At 44.9% G+C, this 23,641-nt stretch overlaps 1 protein-coding gene across 1 annotated transcript in view; it reads left to right on the top strand.

The window, feature by feature from the left end:
* Positions 1-23,641, top strand: part of AARS2 (alanyl-tRNA synthetase 2, mitochondrial) — a 160,776-nt gene that overhangs the window by 57,350 nt on the left and 79,785 nt on the right. The window contains exons 15-19 of the mRNA XM_086925856.1: positions 2,025-2,162; positions 7,994-8,103; positions 9,621-9,729; positions 17,495-17,617; positions 20,342-20,452. Of these exons, the coding sequence (XP_086781982.1) occupies positions 2,025-2,162; positions 7,994-8,103; positions 9,621-9,729; positions 17,495-17,617; positions 20,342-20,452 (591 nt within the window). The remainder of the gene's footprint in view (positions 1-2,024; positions 2,163-7,993; positions 8,104-9,620; positions 9,730-17,494; positions 17,618-20,341; positions 20,453-23,641) is intronic.

The following is a 23,641-nucleotide window of genomic DNA, read 5'->3' as shown; positions in this document are numbered from 1 at the left end:
TTCAACCAACTATCGTAGACTCAGCGAAATCCCTGGGAATCACTCTTGACAGCAGCCTCACCATGCAGAAGCACATCAGCAACGTAACTAAGGGAGCAAACTTCCAAATAAATACTTAGGAAGCTGAAACCATACCTCCCAGCCAACGACTTTAAGCTAGCTGTGCAAGCGTTAGTCATCCCTCGCGTGGACTACGGGAGTATCACTCTGTGGCCTCCAAAAATCGACCACGGCACCACTAAGAGCCTCAATAAATGCGGTTGCGAGACTTATCACTGGTTCGAAAAGAAGCGACCATATCGCGCCAGACTTAAAAGCTCTCAACTGGCTACCGCTGGAAGCTAGAATCCACCTTAAAATAGCATGCATGACGCAAAAGGCCATACATCACAAGACTCCCATTTACCTCGCGCAGAAGCTAACGGTATCTGGGGGCTCCAGAGCCTCGAAGTGCGGAAAACCTTCTCCTGAAACCTCAAAGATTCAACAGGATGAAAACAATAAACGATCCTTCTCCGGTATGGCTCCCAGGATATGGAACACACTACCCCCAGAAACCCGATGGATTGTCTCTACCGCATCGTTCAAAAAAGAAGTTAAGGCGAATCTCATGGCTAAATTCACCTGAGTGTACTATGATGAGGATTCTACCTGACTCACAAGAAACTGAGACTGCAACCTGCTGTAATGGCACTATTAGTTATTTTTGTGTCTCATGTGCTTCCCCACACAGGAGTTTTCTGTATTTTAGACCTTTATGCATCTTATCCTATTTGATCTATTGTAAAGCGCTCTGATATCCGCAAGGATCTTGTTCGCGCTTTATAAAACCTTCTAAATAAAAACCAATTTCGGTCACATAATGTGTGTATATTAGCCTATTATTAATGCCATTATTATTGCGATTATTTTTATTATTATCACTGCACTTAGTACTGTTATTATTATTATTTCAATTATTTTTACAATTGCTAATATTTATAACTATTAATACTGCTAATATTTTTCACTATTGTTAATGGTGTGAATATTGGTGTTGGCGTTAATATTATTATTATTATGATTGTTTTTATTGTTGTTTTTTCATCTTGTGGCCGGTTAGAGTGCTGGTCGACCCTGGTCAAGCTCTGCAGAATGCGCTGTATTTTGCGAGCAATAGTTAGTAGTATCGGGCATCAGCTCATGTGTATGTTGATGTATATAACTGGCTTTAGAGCAGGCCCGGGCGTAGTTCGCAGAGTTTTGCTACGCAGAACTCCGCAAAGTAAAAAAAAAAAGAACTCTGCGAAGTTCCACGAGTGGCGGAGTGCAGTGTGAACTGCAGTTTGTGCTGGCATTCCTGCCGCTCAGGTAGAAATTCTACCAGAGCGTCAGCTCGCACTCGCGAACATACCATTTGCGAACTTACCGTTTGCGATTGCGAGCGGTGAAAAAACTCAGCTGCACATCGCAAAGCGTCGTTTTCTGCAAGCTCCGTGGAGTGCAGAAAACTCTGCAAACTCCGCAAACGGAGCGAAGTTTACCGCCCAGGCCTACTTTAGAGCAGGAAACACTAGAAAGAAGGCCTTCACCTCTAAAATAGTCGTAGTATACGTCTCCAAGAGAGGCTCCCTCCGCTGACGACATAGTTGCTTAGATATTGATTCCCGAACCTTCAAAGCACATTTATTTCTTGACCTGCTGCTTTGACTAGAATTTGTCTTAGGTTGAAGGCAGACCTGAGACCATCATTACTCGCATGTGTTTGCTGTACTCTACTTACAGTGCCAGAAGGTGAGACTTCCAATGCCGGGCTGAAGCTTACTACCTATGTAGAGTAGGAGAGATGCTCTTATCTGCAGACCGATCACGCGTCTGTTGCTTTCTGATACCCGTGTTGTTGCTTTATTGGCTGCCATTGTTTCTGTGTTTGTGTGCTCCTGGGCATCAGCCTAACACTTCCTCTCTTCCTCTCGGAACCTCCTAAATGTCAAACCAGTGCATGTGTTCCAAAGGCTTGATTTGAACCCTTATCTCTCCTGTAGGTACCAGTTACCCCTCAGCAGCTTCAGAAAGTAGAACAAGCAATCCAGGAAGTAATTCAGAGGAACGAGGTCATCCACACCGCAGAGGTGCCGGTGAAGGTGGTGGACAGGATTGCGGGACTCCGGAAGATTGATGAGGTAAGGAAAGTGGCCTGGCACCCACACATTTATTGATGTTTAGTTTATACTACATTTCATAGAGAAGATTCACTGTGTAGTAGTAGGAGAACAAATGGAAACCACCTGAGGCCTATCGACAATTGGATGGTCACAGGAAATCTTTTGAGATGTGGAGGAAATGCCAAGTGCTGAGGAGAATCTAATGCCACCAGAGAGATACTGCTGGTTTAACTGGAACAGATGTATTTCTAGGGCCTTTTTGGGGCCTGATAGATAACTAAGTGTAGGGTTTGAAATGTAGGCCATGCTGGAAACATACCAGTCTCTTCTATTCATAAGATGCAATCTAAAGAGATGCCCTGGAGTGAGATGTACTAAGCAAAGTGACTTGTGTTCAGAAATGTTTTCTTTAAGATGCTGTGCTTCGAGACACAGATTGCCGCTCTCCTTGCAGCATGATTGTGCATGTCTGCACCTCTTAAAGTCCCGTCCCCTTATAGAGTCAGCTCAAGTCTGCTGGAAGGTTTTCTGGTGGGACTGTATTGCGTGCCTTTGGAGGTGTGGTTACAAATGTGTCCGACACACATGGAACGCTGAGTGACGCCATTTGAATCTTTAAGAGTCTTCTCTACACTGCACAAGACGTCACTCTCTCTTTTTAGGGTACAGAAAGGTTTTTAGGGGCACTGGATGATGTGCCCTCTAGCCGGTGTATATTCCAGTAAAGCGGAAACCTGGGATCAATAGAGTAGGGGTAGTCAAGAGATGGCCAATATTGGTCCTCTCCTGTTGACAAACATGAACGATGTGGAAGAGGTGTGGCGCAGCGGCCAGGGCTTTTGACTCCGGACCACAGGGTTTGACGGTTCGATCCCCAGAGCCGGCGGCAGGTTAGTCCAGCACAATGTGACTCTGGGCAATAGCTCGCTTGATCTTCCCGACGGCCCCAGCGCCTTGACACCCTTGGGTAATTGTGCGCTTTACAAATACTGGATTAATGTTCAGGATAACCAATGACTGTGTAAATGATTCCACTTCAGACTCATCATATGTAAATGTTTCTCTGCTCAGTATTAACCAACTGTAGCATGGATTTGCCTCCCATAGGCCAAAGTTACAAACTCTTGACATACGATTGACCTATGTCCCATCTGCTCTATTTAGAGTGTATATCTACGCAATTCTTGGCAGACATTCCACTCCTTACTTATGCCTTCTACCCCCCCCCTCTGGGGTATTGATCATCCACCAGGACTCTCCAGCCATCTCTGTCCTGGTTTTGTTTTCAATCTAACTCCCAGAGTCACCCTAATCCTTGCGGTCAGCCTCGAGACCTGAGCGCCTGGCTTGGCCTTCCTCTTTCCCTCTTCCTTTGAGGGTTTCAGATCAGGGCTTGCCTCGTGGTGTTTGATGCTGGCTTGTGGAGGGTGTGACCTATCCAGCCCCAGTGTCTTTTCATGATTTCTTCTTGAGCAGGGCATAGGTCATTGTTGCGGCTGATGGTGTTTTGACAGGAGATTTAGAGGATTTTCCTTAGAAAGGTGTTGATGAAGACTGGACTTTGGTGGTGGTGGTCACTTTTGTCCCCCATGTTTCTGCTCCATACAGTAGGACCAATTTTATGTTGGTGTTAAAAAGCCTGATCTTGGTTTGCAGCGCTAGGTCCTTGGAGCTCCTGATCTTCTTTATCTGGATGCTTTGTTGATTCTTGCCTTGACATCGGCGTCTGTGCCAACTTGCTTGTCTATGGCACTGCCCAGGTAGGTGTAGACCACAACTTCTTCCAGTGCCCCGCCTGCAAGAGTGACTGCAGTTGTACTGGCCGTGCTAGCCTTCTGGATCTTGATTCTCCCCTGTGGATGTTGGGGGCTTCGAGTGCTGATGTGTCTGCCACGTTGTCGATCTTCTCTTGCATCTGCAGGTGGATATGGGAGAGTAGGGCCAGGTTGTCTGCAAAGTCCAGGTGATTGAGCCGAGCCCCAGGTTTCCACTGGATCCCATTTCTTCTCCTTGCTGTGGATGTCTCCCTGATCCAGTCTATGGCCAGCAGGAAGAGAAAAGGCAAGAGAAAACAACCCTGGTGGATTGTGGTCCTCACTTGGAACACTTCTGTGAGTTGTCGTCAATGGAGTATTATACAGGTCATTCCCTCGTAAGAGTTCCTCATGACACTTACGAGTTTATCTGGCACAACAATAGTTACGGAGGAGTCTCCAAAGGATCTTTCTGTCCACACTGTTAAATGCTTTCGCATAGTCGATGAAGTTGAGATAGAGGGGGGAGTACCATTCCATCGATAATCCAATCCGCCAAACTCTAAATAGGGCTCTTAGGGCCATATGTATCATTCCAAATTGCGATTGCAAATGCCAAAGTTTGCAGAATTTGGGCATTTGCGATTGCAATTGGGCTCAGTGGTATGTATGAAAAAAAAACTGCCTCGCAAAATAAGGAATCGCAAAATTTGCGATTCCCTTTTTTGCAATTGCATTTAAGGAATCGCAAATTTCTATTCCTTAAATGCAATGTAAGAAGCACAGAAAATGTGCAATTTGGCCTTAAGGAATCGCAAACTACCACCAACTTCAAGTTGGTGGTAATTTGCGATTTCTCTGAAAAATGCACTTTTTTGCATTTTTCGAAGTGCCATATGGCGCACATACATGCCCTTAGGGCATGTATGTGTGCCACATTTGCACACATGCACATTTCAGGGACGGGAGTCCCTTGCTCACTTTGCCACTGGATTCAAACAAGCCTGGCTGAAGACGGCTGTAATGCCAGAAACCGGTCCTCGGAAGCTTGTTTCCGGTCCAGGGAAGGCATGGCTTGGCAGTTCGGGCTGGACTGTTCCCATGAGGCACAGGGTCAGGCTGATTTGCATATGGCCATGTTTGAACTGGGGTGGTGGAGTGAGCTAAAGAACGGTGATGGATTAAACCTAGATCTGTTGACTGGGTGTGAGTGTTTGATTGGTTCAGATGCTCCGTCTTTCACCACCCCCTTTTGTACCATTTCAGGGATGCAATAGGGTATCCTCTTGACACCCTGGCACCCTTGAAATTGCATTCTCAATTTGCGATTCTCTAATTGAGAATCGCAAATTGAGAATGTCTTCCCATTCATTCCTACGGGCAACTAGGCCCATAGGAATGAATGAGGTATTCCATATTTGCGAATCGCAATTTGCAATACGCAATTAAAGAATATGTAGGATTCGCAAAATTATTTGCAAATCCTACATACATATGTAGGATTCGCAAAAAATCATAATTTGAGAATCGCAAAATCCGAGTTTGATACATATGGCCCTATGTCTCTTCTTGACTTGGTTAGCTGCTTTCCGCCACAACCAGCGCCTAGTACCAGTAAGTAGTGTTGTTCCTATATTACCTATACAGGATCTGCGCGTTCAGATAACATAAACTGTGGGATTGGTGGCGGACTGTTTCCGAGCACCCCCACCGGATATGTTCTCCTGTTTGCATTAGCTGGTTCACAGTGCCACTAGAATCTCCCCTAATCGGGGGGAGAATCGTTCCTGGCAACCTCAGAACATGACAACCCTTATCCCTCAGGATCGTGGAAACAATATACTACTTTTCGCTCAGTCACTCGTGTTCCTTAGTTTGTCTCAGAGATACACAGAAAAATCAGTCTGGGCGTTTCAATAAGGACTTATTGAACAGTTGTTATTCTTGTGTTAAACTGATGTGCTGTAACAACCATTAGACAGTAGCAGAGATATAGGATTAGCAGTATTATTAACGTAAAGGGATGGTACAGTTCTACCATTTTGCAGTAATCATGGATATATACAAGTACATAAGACACATGATAATAAATGCGTACTCCTACTATGCCTCCCTAACTAGATGTACCTAAATGTACTTAGCATCTGTGTAGGTGTTATGCCAAGAATCCCTCTAAGGTCTAGTCAACCCCATTACTTGGGAAAGGAGAAAATATGGGACCCTGTCTTGGTCTCGACTTGGACACCCTCTGCGTCTCTGGTCAGTGTGTCAGCTGGGAAGTCACGGTCTCCTCTGTCTCTCTAAGACATGATGTGTATATAGCTATAGGTCTCCCCAGGTGTCCCACCTTGCTGTGTTACTGGGTCGGCCTAAAGGATGACGTTGGCCCTGAACTTTATACAGAGATATTATACATGAGATGTTCTTCCTGCTGTGAGACTTGCTGTGCTTCCAAGAAGCCTCATGCATAATGTATGCGTATCGAAACAGGGAAAAACCTGCGTTCTGAATGCAGTGTCGTATCTAGGTAAAAGGTCAGTGCCTAAGAACCATTATGTATGTATGTAGGGAAGGATATTGGTCAAGTTTTCAGTGTTACCTGCACCTATATAGGATACCTATATGGAATATAACAGTAGCAGTTTCACCTATGACCAGTGTGTCTGTTTTCCATTTGTAGCTCCAGAGGTTTAAATTTCTAACCAGGAGCTGTTTTAAGGGCAGGAGCTGTGATTGAACGCAGAATATGCAACTATAAGAAAACCTGTCTTGTAGCGCCTTGATACCTGCAGGTTAAGAGAGCTTTATAAATCCCCTTTTCATGTAATTTCATTTCATTTAGTTGTCTTTCATTCGCTACCAAAATGAAGGATGTCTTGGAAAGATGTTTCTCTTTGTACATCTATTACTCGTACCTGAAACAGTGGAGTGTTTAAAAACCAACTAGCTCTGGAACAAGCGCTAAATTGGGAATTTGCAGTATGATGTCCTTAAGACATGGAGCCTCTACTGATAAAGAGCCAAATAAGGAGGGTAGCTGGTGCAGTCCCAATGGGAGCGGATTTAACTCTGTAGTCAATTAGACTATGCTGGTTTGCCCCTGGAGAGCAGAGACCACATGAGGATGGCAAATGTTAGGAAAGTGACCCTTTATCTGCTGGTGATGACCCCGTGCTGCGGGATGTTGGCACTTTCCTAAGGAGTGTGATGTAGCAGAGGGTGGTGGGTGGGCCAGTTAGTGTGGCGACATCCCTACATGGGTTGTGTGTGAATACCATCTTTTACAAACTCTTTAGGTTTGGCCTAAGGAGTGTATGCTGTCCTGTGTGAATTGTGATCTTGAAGCTCAGAGTGAACTCTGTGTCATGCTTGCCAGGGTCTCCTCATTTATAAACATAACACCCTACTTTTCAACCCTCACGGCTCCCGTTGTCTCATGAAACTATATTCATTTGTCGCTTTTCCATATCGAGGCGTGTTCTGTTGAGTATCTCCTCCGCATGTACCAACTGGATAAAGATCTCTGAAATAGGATTCCTGGGACAGAAAAGCAAGTCTTGAGAGATTCGGCCTTTTAATTAAAAGCTATGAGCTGGTGTCTAGTTGCAAAGTAAAAATTGTGTTACACCAGCAAGTGCATGCTTTCCTCCCCTGGTGTGCCCAGCCCGTGAGGAGCTCCAATCTTCGGGCGCAGAACCACAGCATCCACATGATCAATTCCCACTCGGCCACTGCAGTCATGTGCACCCCTGTAAAAGTGACAAGATGTGGCAAGTGTGCATTTGATTGGGCTGGGTGTTTAGGGCCAGGGAGCAGACAATGATGTTGTTTATCACAAATACTATTGAGGGATATAAAATGTAATGTGACTGCCTTGCAAAAAATTTTCAAGTCTCTGGCTCCCTAAAGAGCAGAACCCTAGTTTATTCCACGGCCCTTCACGTTCTCTGCAGTTTGTGTCTCATAACGGTTTAGCTGGTTGTGTCGTTATCAGGATTTTTGGGTAGTACACATAAATACTGCTTGTTGATTTCTAATAAAATCTGTGCACTAGCAACTTTTTGTCTCTCTTTCTGCTCCCCTTCACCTGCTCAGGTGTACCCCGATCCCGTCAGGGTGGTGTCAGTTGGTCTCTCCGTGGACCGACTACTACAGGACAATTCCCTGGCTGGGACACAGACATCTGTGGAGCTCTGCTGTGGCACGTAAGTTCCTTTCAGTCCCACCAATCCTTCGCATAATAAATTCTGCCGCATGATATGAAGCCTGCGAGTTTTGCTAGTTTGTTTTCGAAGCTCTAAACAAAGCCTGTTCTTTTGTTCCTCTGCTCTTACATGTTCTCTAGTGCTTTTAGCACAAATACCCACACTCAACTTAACTGAAAGCATGATCATGATCATATTACACCTGACTTAATTCAACTTAACTGGCTTCCCATTGAAGCAATGATCCGCTTCAAGATAGCCTGTCTGACACATAAGGCCATTCACTTCAATATCCCCGTTTACCTGGCAAAAAAACTTGAGCTCTCTGGTTCCAGACCAAACTTAAGAAGCTCCAATACCCTACTACTGAAACCACTTAAATTGAACAAAAAAAGAACTTACAATCACACCTTCTCAGGGCTAGCACCAAGAATGTGGAATATCCTTCCGACGGAGATCAGAGCCAATCCCTCGACTGCCTCATGCAAAAAACAGGTCAAATGGCTACATTTGGATGAACTTCATCAGCAATAGCCTCTATGTCATTTGCTAGACACTTCCCTCTCGTGCTCGACAGTCATTTTCACTTTGTGTTTTGAAGTTTGGGCTTGACATTCATTTTTACTGGGGGTTTGAAATATATTTTGTCGGTCTTTGGACGTAGTGTGATGCTTAAACGGTACGGCCCTGTCTAGTAGGGCTTTTACCTGTTTGTTCACATGCTACCTCGTCTTCCCCTAGCACCCACATTTACTTTTATGTTTCAGGTTCCTCTTATGTTGCCTTATTGTATTGTACTTATACTGTTTCTTCATGTCAGCGTTAGTCTTCCTCTTTGTACAGCGCTCTGATACCCGTCTGGGTCTTGTTCGCGCTTTATAACATTTTTCAAATAAATAAATAACTGAAAACAAAAACACACCCAATTTCAGTAATATTTATGGCCAGACTCTGACTTTGCGCCCAGTTCTATATTAGCTCAAATGTATAGAGACTAATGTATGCAATCACTGTTTTAGTTTGCACCAGTTATTACAGTTGGGGCACTGGTTTTGTGCTCACTGTGTGCCAGGCATTATTGCTAGTGTCCTGTGTTGTGCAAGCAGTTACCTCCAAGTATGACAAGCTGGGATGAGTAAGCACTCATTATGCTCTTCTCGGAATAGGCTCGAACGGCGTCAACCCTGGTTTTTAGCATGTTTGCCCCAAGCTAAATTTCCATCTAAATATATATATGCATAAACATCTTTATCCTGAAGTCTTTTTACATTTGAACCTTATCATGTTTTTAAATATTGCCTCACGTTCCCCTTCACACGAGGTAGCTATCATACAGAGGATGTCCTTGATGACTTAAGTCGTGCAAGGAGGTACCGCACATAACCTCACCTGACCCCACTTACGAACCCAGTCAATGTGTACAAGGCGGGGCGCTTGAATCTGACATCTTGCGTTGTCGCCATACACAGTTTCTTTGCGCCCGACTCACTGCCTTTTATACTTCGTCTCTCTTTCAGTCACCTGCTGCGGACGGCCACCGTGGGGGATGTGGTCATCTTTTCTGAGCGCCAGTTGGTGAAGGGAGTGAGCCGCCTCATCGCTGTCACAGGAGAGCATGCCACGCAGGTGAGTTGAGGGGGTACTCCCAGCACGCTATTTCCCATTTGATTTTAGACAGAACTAAGCACTGAATAGACAAAGACTTGGAGGAAGTGTGGCTGGAAAGCAAAACGGTAACCTGTGGCATACAGAATATACGCATGTGAAGGAGGTGTATTCACCCGCAGATCTATGTTAGACAATTGAATAAAACCTCAGCATACACATGTGTCTCCGGGGCAAGCACATTGACCTGCTTACGTCAATTACCTGTAGATTACATGGATCTCTGAAGCAGGTCCAATAAAACTGCTTCATTAACTCCCATAATAATCTTTTCCTCCTGCCCCTTAATGTACTTCAGAGCTTTGATCGCCCCACCATTGATTTGTTCTCCTGCCCCCTGCTGTCTTTCAGAACTTTGATGATCTCCTAAGAACTCCCTACAGCTGAGTTGAAATGTGCCAAAGTCCCTTGACGCCCTGCAAACTGCATATCCCCAGATCTGGGTAGTGTCCATCCCTTGTCCTCACTCCTCTGATTTGTGTAATGATACCTCTACTTTTTAATTGAATAATTTTATTGATGTGCTCACTATTACTCCAAGATCTTCATGTGTTCATTACTAGTAATCAAATAAATCCAATAAGTGCAAATATGAATTAGACCCTCATTCAAATTTCTATTCCTTTTTTTAGTTATGATGTTTCCACAAATATTTTTTTATGTATAAATTAATAACATGCCCATCTCCAATGTATTTCGGACCTCTCGCCCTTCGTCAGGGTGTTCAATTTGTTAAATTCTCTCCTGGGAAATTAAAAGGAAATGCCAAAAGGGATAATCATTTATTTGATTACACTGATTTTATTTTTTTCTGGAGACACTTTGAGTTAGCATCCCCCACATTAGCCTATTTCCATTGATTTTAGATGTCAGGAATGTTTAGGTAATCTTCTATATGACTTCTATGTTGCTTCCAAAATTTTAACTAAATATATTGCACTGAGCAGTATTAAATACCCCTCTAAGAATATCAAGATGGCCGGCCCATTCCCACGTTTCAGGGCATATTCGTTAGAACAGCGGTGCAGCCTAGCATGTGCAGGTCCACCGAGAATTTTAAGATGGCCGCCACATCCATACTCATTTGGGCGGTCCAGCGAATGAGGCACTTTACCTGCGTGATGAACCATGGTTATTCTTGAAGTGGATAATCCCCAGTTTTCACTTGACTCCCCTGTTTAGCAGGGTTGGTTACTCTCTCAACTACACTATTTACTATCTCTTGATCCTGCATGGAGTGCGTGCGGGTGCATAACTCCTGCTCAGGATAGGTTTGGAGCACACGAGTCTTGGAGATCCTGGTGAAATCTGCACATCTTACAAAGCAGATGAAACACGACGACCTAGAATAGACACACTGGCTCAGTAAATGCCTCTTTGTGTCATGCTATGTGTCTAGTCACAGGGCTCCTCCAATTAAAGAATTGGGTTAGGGTTCCTGGGAGATATTTTTAACCTTTCCTGTCCTAAGATCTTACTAAGAATATAGAGAATATCAAAGTGCTCCCTCCCAATGCGATGTTGAGTCAGCCTGGTTGTGGGTACCCAATGATGATACATGTCAGATTATTAGCATGTGGGTGACAGTTCGATAAGAACACGTAGTGTGCCTGGTGAGGACTAAGGAGCGGAGCATATTGACTGCATTCTAGACCTGCTGTTACTCTAGCTCGGCTCCCGCGTAGCCACCCACCTTTGTACTAAAATCACCACAGGGCATCAGTTTGCCTGCTTGGTTTTCTTTCTGAAAAAGTTTGATATTTATGTACACATTTTGGGATATTAAACTTTTTTCTGTGATACGCGTGTATTGTTCTGATGTAAGTTTTCCCCGTAATTTTGGCCACTCTCTGCATGGGATGAAGCCGGTGCGATCTGGGACACTCCTTCCCTTTTGGTCTTGCTGCTACCTTGTACGCCACTCCAGGCCCCTGCTTCTTGGCTTGCCTTTCTTGGCTTCCATTATAATGAGTTCCTTCATCGCCCTTAGAATGTTGATCCAAATAGCCTTTTTGCAGTGATTGGAAAGCTTGTTAGAGTGTTTCTTGTGTCCAGGGCATTGGGCATTGGCCTTTGCCTTTGCCTTGATGCCAGTGATTTTCCATGAGATCAGCCTCAGTTAGCTGTTTTCTTTCACACTGGTAAGGTCTGCTTGAAAAACTATTCTAGATTCTACAGGCCACATGTGCAAAACTTCCTAATTTCAATTTCCTAATTGGAATTCTTAGCGAATCGCAAGTCATCTGTGAGTGGGTGACCACCAGTTTGAAATTGGCGGTATTTTGCTAATGTTTTACGACCTCACTTTGGTTGCAAAATATTCACACATACTACTGCGATTCGGTATTAGGAAGAGACGCCCTAAACACACCTGTTCCTTTTACAGAATCTGCAACCCAATTTGCAATTGGATAATAGGTTACTGAATCCTAAATGCGCCTTTCTACATCCCCAAAAGCCTTTTTGCGTTCACAAACAGGCTGATTCTGTTAGTCGACCCACTTGCGAACACCAAAAAGGTTCGTGCATGTGGCCCTAGGTGGAAAAGATGTTTGCAGGTTGTTTTTGTATATTTTTGTAAACCCTGGTGTTCAAGGGACATTCATTCTTCAGGGAGATCTGGCCTGATGCAACTGCACAGCACTGTGGTTGTCTCATGGGTTGGTCTGGCCATTGATGGCTCGTTCTTCTAGCCATCAGCCAACTTGAATGTAAAGGCTACGACTCAGTTACTACCAGCCAATGGCTCTTTTTAGCCTAGACCCACATTATATCATGATTGACAATTCTTTGCACAGACTTGATAGATGTCAGTTCCGACTATCATGCAATATTCTGAAGTTGGACCCTCCCTGGATTTGTTTCTCTTGGTCATTACTTTTTCTTGCTCTTTCAGATATATATTATAGTTTCGCTTCTGATGTGGAATCTTACCTATCTATGTTGTCTCAAATACTCCTCTAAGTTGTCTAAAGGCCTTTCACAGCTTCACCAGGAGACGTTTCTTACTTTCTTTTTCTGAATCCTCCTTTTGATGTGGAGAGGAGCCAGCATTTGTTGGGTGGATGAAATACCAGAAATATCACATTCACAACATAAAGAATAATAATAAACACATAGGAACAGATCCATCCTTTCATATGTGTTTGTCTTTTGACAGATGAGCTTCCAACACTTTGAATGCCTGTTGTGTGGTCCCCGGTTCGTTGATTGTTAAACAGATGTCAGCCTTCAAGTAGGGTCTTCTTGTACACGGAGTAAGAAACAGGCAGCAGCCGTCCCTTTCAAAATCACGCTGCCTCGATGGTAGAGATTTGCAAGGCAACCTCATGGGCTACACTGCACGCATTTTAACAGATACATATAAAAAAAGAGTCCATTTAAAGATCGAGACGTTTAAAAATAAGGAAGGACACACAGGAGAAAACGCTTGATGAAACCTGCTGGAAGCAAAGATCTGTCAGGGTTGTCAGCAGCACCAGGTAGTATCCACGCCACTAACCTTTCTGTAACAGCTAGCAGGACCGATGCTGTGAAGAGTAGCTCTTACCCTGAACACTACCCCACCACAATGCAAGGACAACACTGCGGGAAGAGGAGTACCCAGGGGAAAAGGGAAGGGGATAAAATAAGAAAGAATTCCTGTTACTTCACAGGTCTGGTATGTAATAGAAAGCAAGAGGAAAGTAAGAGACACAACATGCATACATACGTAATACCACTATACTCAGAGATATGTTACACTCACAGAAGTTTGTGCGCCATCATAGTATCAACCAAAAGGAACCCAGAGAACACCTATAGTCATCAGAACCAGAACTTCAATACATGGAGGGCAAGATCCCCAATTGTCACTGAATAGTTTTGTACAAAAGGATAATTCCAAAATATATGGCTGAATAGTCTTCCAGCACTCTTCGAACACGTTCTGCTAAAAAGAAACTTCTAGAATAATTATCCCCCATGAGGTTTGCAGAACACGATAAGAGAAACGGGTCCCACCCGGGACGTAAGTCAAAATATTCGTGAGCAGCCTAGATCTCGAACAGCCCCCTGTATTCACCTCTTGGAAACTGCAGAGGTAGAATCTGATGACGGCAAAAGTATGCCGAGAGCCCTCAGAACACGGGCAACTCCGCGACGCTGCAGAATAATGTTGCGGTAATCAAATAATAATCTCGAGAGGAGAGCGCCTTTCTGCGCAGTCTCCAACTCTCGAAAATGCGGAAGAAATACCTGCGTTATCGGCAAGGAAGCAGCTCTGAGGCGTCGGCTTCCGAAGTCCGGGAAAACGTGCACCCGAGTGCTCGGAAGGGAAACACAGCCTTTGGTGAAGAAAGACAGCGTCCCAGAGGCGCTGTACCGGGAAATCCTTAGCGGGGAAGCTCCATCCGAATCTCGGCTACATGGAAAAATTGTCAAGCACTGTTTACAAAAAGAGGCGGGGCTTATATCCGAACAGGCCCTTGGGAGTCACCTGGTTTCTTCTTCCTGTCATGGTGCCCCAAGGCCTCCTGGGATTTGGAGTTCCATAGGCTGGCCTGCGTGTAATGGAGGTAACATTATTATTAAGGGAAATTTATAAAGCGCCTGGTTACGCACGGATGGCGTGTCCCCGCGCTGTAGCGAGAGGAGTCAGCAGAGTCGTGCCACAAGGTCAGCTCGGCTTACTGTGTGGAAAGGTGGGTTTTTAATTTTTTCCTGAAACCAAGTTCAAATGGCTCCAGGCGAAGGTCCAGCGACAAGGCATTCCAGCTTTTCGGGGCCAGGTATATAAAAAGACCTACCTCCCATGCGTGCCTTTTTTATCCTGGGAACCTTTAGTAGCCCTACACAGGAGGATCGCAGAGCACGCGCTGGCGTGGCATTCAAAACAGAGGAAGGTGTTGTGTGTGGTTTGTCTATGGTAGCTCCCTTACTTATCTGGCATCCTGAAACCACGACAAGATCACAGTGTCTCCTACTTTAAATTTAACCATTCTACAACACTGAATACTGTCAGAGGGTTCAACATTTGCAGTAGTGATGACAACACACACAACATTGCAACACATCTCACGTGGAACATATTGACTGAACATACACTCACACATACACAGTATCACACACACCAACACAAACACACTCTTTGTATCTCTCTCTTTCACAGACACACCCGTACTCTCCTCCCAATGAAATATTCTTCAAACTTCACTCCTTCCACTTTTTTGACGTTTGTGAGAATGACGTGCCTCGTGCCCATATGGTGCATTGTTCCATTCTTTGGAATTTTGTTTGATAAACAGGCAACCTCTTTATAAATGACTTACCTTCCTTCACTCTGTTCATCATTTCATCATTTCCAAATTCTTCATGTGTATCCCACTCCATGACATTGAACTCGCTTCCTATAAATAAACTTTCTCATCAGCTTCTGCCTTTCATCCCTTATCCGTCCAGCCACGAACAGGCAAACGCCTTGCAGTCCTTCGATTCATGACCACAAAGGGCTCTGTTCATCAGCGGTGTTCTCCGTTATAGTCTACATCGTCTGGAAAAAAAACTTTTCCAAACTCCTTTCAGCCGCCAATTGAGTTCCTACTGCTCTGTTTCTGCTAAAACATTCCCTTTGACATCCTATAAAACTCTTAACATCACAAGCCATCAATATTTCAGTGAGGCATACCAAAGCCTGGGCTCTGCACGGGAACCGAGGCGTCAGCAGTGAGGCTTCCTGGCGCTGAACTGTTTGCGTCACTCACGACACAACAAGGGATATTGATGACAAAACGCTGACCCTGCTATGCAGGAGGTAATTCTTGAGATGTGTGGGCACCCATGGAAAACATCTGATCCTGGAATCCTGCTGGTTATTTCTAACATATGGAGGAATCCATGTCAGATTTTGAAAAATGGGGCAACAGCCTGGGAGGGTCAGACTTTCTTGATACACTAGGAAAGAACTGGAATATTTCATGAGTGCCCTTTCTGAGCATGACTTTGGCCAACTTATGTGAAAATGTTGCCTTTAAAATGCACTTTTAACTCCATCTTTTTTCAAATGTTTGGGATAGGGAGGCAGGTTTGAACCCCCTGAACCTTTCTAGAAGATGTCTGGCTGGCTCATTTCATTCTCGGGTAATAGGCGCAAGTGTTCTTGCTCACAACCTTCCCAAACCACTAGCCCGCACTGGTGAGTAGTAGTGTCAGGGAGCACAGAGGGCAGCGTCTGAGCAGGGGGGAAGATGTTTGTGCAGAAAGGGCATGAGTTGAGATTTGGCAAAGAAATTAAAAGCAGTGTCCAATCCTTAAATAGATACATTCTTTACATATCAGAAGGGAAAAAGCCTGCTGCACTCTGCTCCTACCTGATGTTCTTCCCAGTATATATTCAGAGTTAGGTCATGTGATCTGGGACCCCACAAATAATTTTTTTAACCTGGATCCCATGTGTATCTTGGAAGACATTAGTTAAACTCCATTACCAGTGGCAGTTAATTTCACGCTCCCACTCTGCAAAACAATTTCTTGAAAAATCCTACCCAGCGTCAGTAATCGACTCCATACATTCCACTTTCATCCGTGTAGAAGCATTACCCTCCACCACTCAGGAGTATCTTTCCTCATACCACGAATTTCCACTAGACCCACTCTGTCCAGCTCTATATTTCGCATCTACTCATGGGAATCGTGCTTACTGTAGCTGTGTAGCATGTATGTGTTGAACTTCCCTCAATAAGACATCGGTACCCAACCTCATCGGCTGCTCTAGATACTTGTCTGACTTATGTTACCCCTCTAGCTCTGCAGCCTTCTTTTTGTCATGTTGCTACCTGCCTGGCTGCCATTTTCCAACACCTTGGTTTTCACCTTCATTCATGGTCTGCTGGCGCCTGAATCAGCTCTTGGGGTGTCCCTAGGGTGTCCCATATCCCTAAGCATTATCCTTTGGTAAGTCGCACTTTCTACCATCCACTCTCCTTTCTGCACATTTTGGGATATCCTCGCCCCTAGAAAGGACTCACATCCTATGTCCTCTCTCTATCACACATGTATCTCACAACTTTCTCTAAAATGATGCACAATGACATTAATTCCCCATCGGCTCCACCACCTTGACCTATGCCTCATCTTCACAGTAGGATAACCATCACTGTCTCAGTGGAGAAGTGTGGCTCACTGGGTGGAGAAGTGTGGCTCACTGGTTAGAGCAGGCAGACCCTGAAGCAGAGGTCAGACCTGGGACCAGGGTTCAATTCCCGACGCGGCAGGGTCTTGAGCTCAAATGTCCATGGACTCGATAATTCTCGCTTCGGTACCTGACCTAATCATGGGTTCACACTCTGCAACTCTGGGCATTAAGCTTGCTTAATCTCCACAACGGCCCCCGCGACGGGATGCCTGGCTTTCACCTTGGGGATGCCCTGTAGGGGCTATCTCACAGGGAAAAGCCAGGACGGGTTCCCAAGGCAAGCGCGGAGATACCCCTTCGGGGGTCGATTCAGGCGCTATATAAGAAACATAATAATAATAATAAGTTGTCTATCTTCTCTTTTCCTGCACTTAATTCCGGTATGCTCCAGCTGTGCCTCCAAGAAGAGTAGTTACCAAAACAACCTATGTCCGATGGCATGCAGTTTTACAGATGATAAATTTCAATTGGAAAATTCCTAAATAATGTAAATCTTGCATTTCTTGTTGTGCATAAGGCATGATTTATTATTGAGTTTTTCTTCACCTTCTCTAGGCTCGAGAGGATGGCCAAATGTTGGCCGCAGAAGTGGAGTCCATCTCACAGCGACTGAAGACCAGAAGCCCCTCCCTGCTGGAGGCACACCGGCTCTCGAAGGAAGTGGGCATGCTGACAGATGTGAGTAAGACTGGGGAGACAGGATACGGGGATACAGGGCAATCACTGGCTGTCTGCTCACTGCCATATTTTTCTGCTCATAATAGAAGGAGGTGATCAGCATAGCTTTTTTGTTATCCGTTTTGTTAAACACTATTTGGGTCATCATCTAGTGGATATATTTTTTTTATTTTCATAATTTAGTGGCAAACTCAGTCACAGCCAAGCTAAGACTGTGAGACTGCTGAGTGTGCAATGAACACAAGTCATAGTTCAGAGATTTGCAGTTTTGGTTTGAAAGTGGGACCAGCCTCATCTCACAAACACAATGTTCTGTATCATCTCCTCCATCCGTCCCTGTCATTCAGTGGGCATAAGAGATTCTGTCTGACATCTATTAAGACCGATACACACCAAAAAGAGTAGGGAGTGAAGATTGCGGTGTAGTGAACCAGTGGTGGCACGTGCTGTGTGTCCTAATACTGCCCTCACTCACACATGTGTGTGACATGCTTCATCATAGGGCTGCTTACAATACACCCCGGCACAGCCAACGCCTGGGGTGGAGCAATAGGGTAGGGGGAGACAAACACAACATAAAAGAGAGAAAGCAATGCTTTCAATAGTGACTGGGAACGCCGGAAGTGAAAGTGCAGTGTGATGTGAGTTTAAAACTAGCTCGGTGGTATCTCTATACCTATACTTTATTCCTAGACCCTCCAGCCAGGATTAAAAACGTGAAGGAGGGTGTGATAGAAAGATATAATGTGCTCCTTACACCCCTCCGTACTGGCAGGTGGTCAACATGTTTCGGACATCTGTAAGTGCCCAGTACTCAGGGTCACGCAGGCCTTCTTCAGGACTCTACCGGTCCCAGTGTATTATGTAGTGCTCTGACCTCCGTTTGAGATTCGTAGGTGTCAGAAACCCTAATCCTCGCAAAAAGGAACTTGTAGGCATACCTACACGGCGGGAGCAGGCGCGCACCGATTTTGGAGGGAGCACCACCCTTGGAGTAAGTGTGACAACAGGGGGTCTCGCTGACTGCCATTTTTAACAGGACTTAGGGGTAAACTCGTAAATCCACACATTTTCTAGAGGAAGTTCCTTTTTGTGAGGATTAGGGTTTCACCTGTGTGAGTGAGGGCAGTATTAGGACACACAGCATGTGCCACCACTGGATCACTACACTGCGATCTTCACTTCCTACTCCTTTTTGGGTGTATAAGTATTTGACAGAGGGTTCGGTGTAGGTGAGTTCCGTACCCTCTCCCCTTCCTGTTTGTGTATAATAAAATCTATTAAGACTTGCCTGCTTTACGTGATCTGCCTGTCTTCCTTCAAGGTATGCTGGTCGTTTCTCATCACGTGCAGTTCAGCATCAGTGAACTGTGTGTCCTTCGTTGGTATCTGAGAAATGCCTGTTTGCCTTAGAGTGTCCCTGTTATTGTTCAGGGTCCTTCTTACAGACACACAATAGTCTCCAGCCATCCATGGCAGCCCGGCTCCACCAACATGCAGGAGGAAGGTACAAGAGGCTAGTGTTGGAGCTCTGGGTGCAGGGAAGGCATAGCGAGAAAACAGGCATCGTAGGGTTCGGGACACCTCTCCCAGGTCTCCGTCTCCACCTCTCTTTATTGGACGGCAGATGCCTTCCAAATGGTAGCCGGTATCCAATCAGGGGAAGGGGTTGAGCCCGCCCTTCTATTTGTTATATGATTGTTGCTGTTTGTTAGACTTCAGCGATCCACTGAGGGGGGTGGAGCCCTGGGAAGGGTTTTACCTGTGCTGAGGGGACACACAAGTAGCAGCTTTGATCCAGCGAAAGGTGCTGGCCCTGCTGTCTCCCCTGCTCCTTTATACACACTGTACATGTAACGAAGGATGGTGGGTTTAGAGCATCTTTCCCCACATACAGTCAGTTTACATGCATGATGAACCATTGTTTGGACACAGTTAACAGTGGCCGCCACTGCCAGTGGGGGGACTCGACCCCTTGTGCCCGTTTCAGCTGCCAGTCCTCTGACCTTTGGAGTTCTTGACTCTGGGAGACTGAACGTGAGTGAGACGCAACATAACTGACCACCCGTGCATTATCACATTTGAAACTTGTAAAATGATATCAGCCTTGCAACACTTGAACTTTCATGAGGTATCACTTTAACGAGATGGATTTAAGATCTGCTCTCCTTCATGCTTTTACCTGAAATCCAGTCCTCGGTGTCACGCCAGTCACCTATGTCTTGGGTTTACTTGATTAACTAGGTGGGAGGATGCATGAAACTTTTGTCTCCGTGACCAGATCAATGGGGGAGAGGAGTTGGCCTTATGGCTAGGGCGGTCGACCTTGAATCTGGGGAACCGCGTTAAAGTGTCAGCAATGACGCGCAACATCCTGTGATTCTGGACACATCAAAAATCTCCCTGTGCCTAACAAAAATTAATGTGTCCTCATGTAACGCAACTGGTGCTATGTAAAGCGCTCTGATACCTGATACCGGGTCAAGTTCGCTCTATATAAAACTCAGGAAAAAAATAAATGTCTCAAAGCCCATTGGAGAATAAGTTACAATAGAGGCCATGATAAAGAGATGGTTGTATTATAGAGCTGGAGTATGAGACATAGCTAGCTACAATGAAAGGATGTAAGAGTTGTATTTCAGGAAGGCAGGAGTTTTGATTGCACCCATTGTTTGCCATATTTGACGTTTTTGTGCTTCTCCCATTGCATGGGTCTGATATCAGAGTGTGGATAGTGCCGCAATGCCACAGTGGCAGAGGAAGGAGCTGCAGATGGAACTGAAGTCTCTTCAGAGGGCCGCCAACACAGCCATCCGGAAGCTGGAGACCCGCCAGGTAAGGCGAGGTAGGATGTGAGCATACATGCCAGCTGTCTCCTGCCTGCTTTTCTTGCTCTTCACACTTCGCCTCTTCTGCTTCTCCCTGCCTGCTTTTCCATGGCTCCCCTCGCTCAGTTCCTTATCTCTGTTCTGCTGCCTGACTCTTTCCTCTGTTTGAGATGAATGCCTTTTGGAGATATTCAGCTAAAGTTTTATCAAAGTTCATCCGCCCCGGTTAATTGTCCTCTACCTACTAAGAAACCCCTGTTCATACTACAACGTGCGCTTTCTATTTGACCCATCCTCCTAATCCGATAGAGCACAGCACAGAAGGTCATTCAGTCCCATGCCACTAACTTCCCAAGACTGCTTCAAGTTATTCTACCCCAAGGAAGTACCGGGAACATGCATCGTCCTCATTGAGCTGTTTTCAAGGGTGCTCTGATGGGATTCACTCATCTCCCTTGAGCCCTGGCTAGTGTCTTCCTTTGAGTGATTCTGAACTTTGAGGTAAGTTGTCCTCCAGGGGAGGACCACTCTCTTGCATCATTTGCAAGGAAACCTTTGATGTGCACTGCAGGAAGAATCCCATTATGTCAACAGTTGACGTCAAGTCTAAATACATGATGGTCAAGTAAATCAAGGTCTTTGGAAATGTTCAGGGGTTAAACACGTATCACTCAAGGGAAATGAAGCTGCCGGACCCGTTCACTGGCCTTTGCGCATAAATATGACAGAGGTGCGAGCAGTCTGCTCAGGAAGCGAAGCTGAAGGTTTAGGAAATCCCATTGGATGTGGTTCTAATCTTTGTCAACAGACAGATTTCAAGCATTGAAAAACTAGCTTCAACTATTTACACACAGTATTGAATGATGACAAGAAAAGTTAAATCACTGTCTAGTGCTCTCTATGATCGGCTGTACATTACAACTGAGTGAATGCAGAAACCAGCAATGCCGCAGGTATCTGCGATTTGAGCAGGGATCGACTGATCCACCGTTGAGATGGGCGGTGTCTTATACTGATGGGCTCTTACAGTGATTGTTTCTGGGGCTTCCTGTGAGAACTCTTTCCAAATCCGTTAAAAGTAGTTAAGATAGATCTGTTCAGAGATGGGGCACAGGCAAGGACCTCGCGTTGAGAAACATTTGGTCACTGGAGGAGTCCCTGTTGTATGCGTTGAGGGTAAGAGTGGTCAGGATGACTTAGGTCTTTGCTAGCTGCAGCAGAGAGGTTGCTAGTGCAGACTAACTACCCAAATGAGAGAGCATGTGGAGTTTGATGACTGACAGCTCAGGCCCTGAACATCGGTGTTCCCTTCAAGCAAATTTTAGAGCCATCAAAGGGTCCCAAAAGAGTGGCTAGAGCGTGAGCATTTTCCTTTTCTAGAGAGAACTGTTAGAAGACCATGGATGGAAGCTCGGTCTGCATAGCAGCAAGCAAACCCAGTAGAATTCTTAGTTGCAGGTCAAGCATTTGCACTGGTTTACCACCAAAACATCTTCAAAAGAAGAAGCCAGGCAAGACTACTTTATTCCCCATCGCCCATCTTCACAGGAAGTGACATCACTGCATTTTCTATCAGCCATATTTACAGAAAGTGTCATTTCTTCCTGCCTTCCCCTTAATTCAGTCACCTCCTTGGGATGTCACACTGTCTGGGCATTTCCCGCGGCAGACCGCGGACTATGGCATTCCCTAGTTAGGGCCAGGAAGTGCTTTGGGCCAGAACCTGCTCCACCGAAACCAACACAGTAAGATTTATATCACCTAGCACCCCCTACTGCTAATTCTCTCAATCATACCCGGGTCAATACGACACAAACAGACACATAGTATCCTTATAATACATAGACCCGATCTGACGCATTTACTACTAAGTATCACACACCCTTAAACTACAGAACACACATTCCACTTGTGATATTTGTTCAGGATTTCTTTTCAAAACTCAGCTAGTAAGGACTTTGTAAATATAGGAACCTGAGACGGAAAGTCAGGTGGACTGCAGCCATCCTGCAACCCACTGAGCATCACTTGAGTGAGATGAGTGTTGGGTAACAATGAATCCTGTGGGAAATTACAGGGATAGTTAGTGGAACCCAAACTCTCTTTTATCATGTAAAGGCCACTCAAGCACACTAGGAATCCAGAAAAATATTTTCAATATTTATTTTAAATCAAAATCATATCCCAATGCATACGAGGTGAGTAGTAGAAACAGGTCAATTAGTGGCAATGATACTCACCAGGAGGGGAACAATAAAACATATAGCAACGTTGTGGTTGTATAATACTATTGATATGATATATTGATATTTTCCACTCCACCTTCCTTTCAGTTTACTAAACTAAGCTTATCACCATGAGCAGTTGTATGACATTACAACGCAGGTTATTACCACCCGTGCCATTACAACGCTGTTTTTACAACGCAAGTCGTTGGATAGTGGAATAGTTTAATTTTCTATTCCAACTCCCGGCCACGTTACAGTAGGGAAGGTGTTGGAATAGAAAATTAAACTATTCCCTATCCAACAGCGCCCTCCAGTGCAAGTCGTTGTAACGACTTGCGTTGTTATAGCAGCGTAGTAATGGCAGCGCGTGGTAATGCCCGCGTTGTAAAGGCTGCTCACCCCATGAGCAGCCTCCTTTGAGATTCAGGGATCATTGTCTGCATCAGCAGGCAGGCAGAGAAGCCTCCGAGTGAAGGCGATATATCCCTCCTGAGGCGTACAGAGAAGAAAGGCAGTTACAGCTCTCTTTGAGTCTCAAGCACAAAGTTTCTCTCTACCTCAGTACACTTTCTTAGTTTATATATTGTATCTGAACATTGTTAAACATTTTCAGAAACACAACTAGCAGAAACTCCCTGGGAGCCTTTCACTTCCTTCCATTCAGTAAAACCGTGCCTACTGTTTAAAAACCATAAACAAGAAGTCACTTTATCAGCTTCTATGAAAGCTTGTACAGAATTTAAAACCAGTCGCTGGAAAAGAGTATTTTATCCGTACAGAAAACACAAATATATTCAAGCAGACCTAATTATCATGTTGCATTTATTAATGACTTAAATAAAGTTGCATTTATATTTGAAACCTATATCTTAACCAACAGCATATTTAATTTGAGAAGGGATATCGCTGGAAGAGAAAATACATGATCAGTGTAAGGCATGCTCTGTAATGCTTGTGCTGCAATACTC

The sequence above is a fragment of the Lissotriton vulgaris genome, chromosome 6 (assembly GCF_964263255.1).
Source record: "Lissotriton vulgaris chromosome 6, aLisVul1.2, whole genome shotgun sequence".
In the NCBI taxonomy this organism is placed as follows: Eukaryota; Metazoa; Chordata; class Amphibia; order Caudata; family Salamandridae; genus Lissotriton; species Lissotriton vulgaris.
Note: the sequence above shows the minus strand (reverse complement) of the source record. Positions and strands in the feature narration are given on the sequence as shown.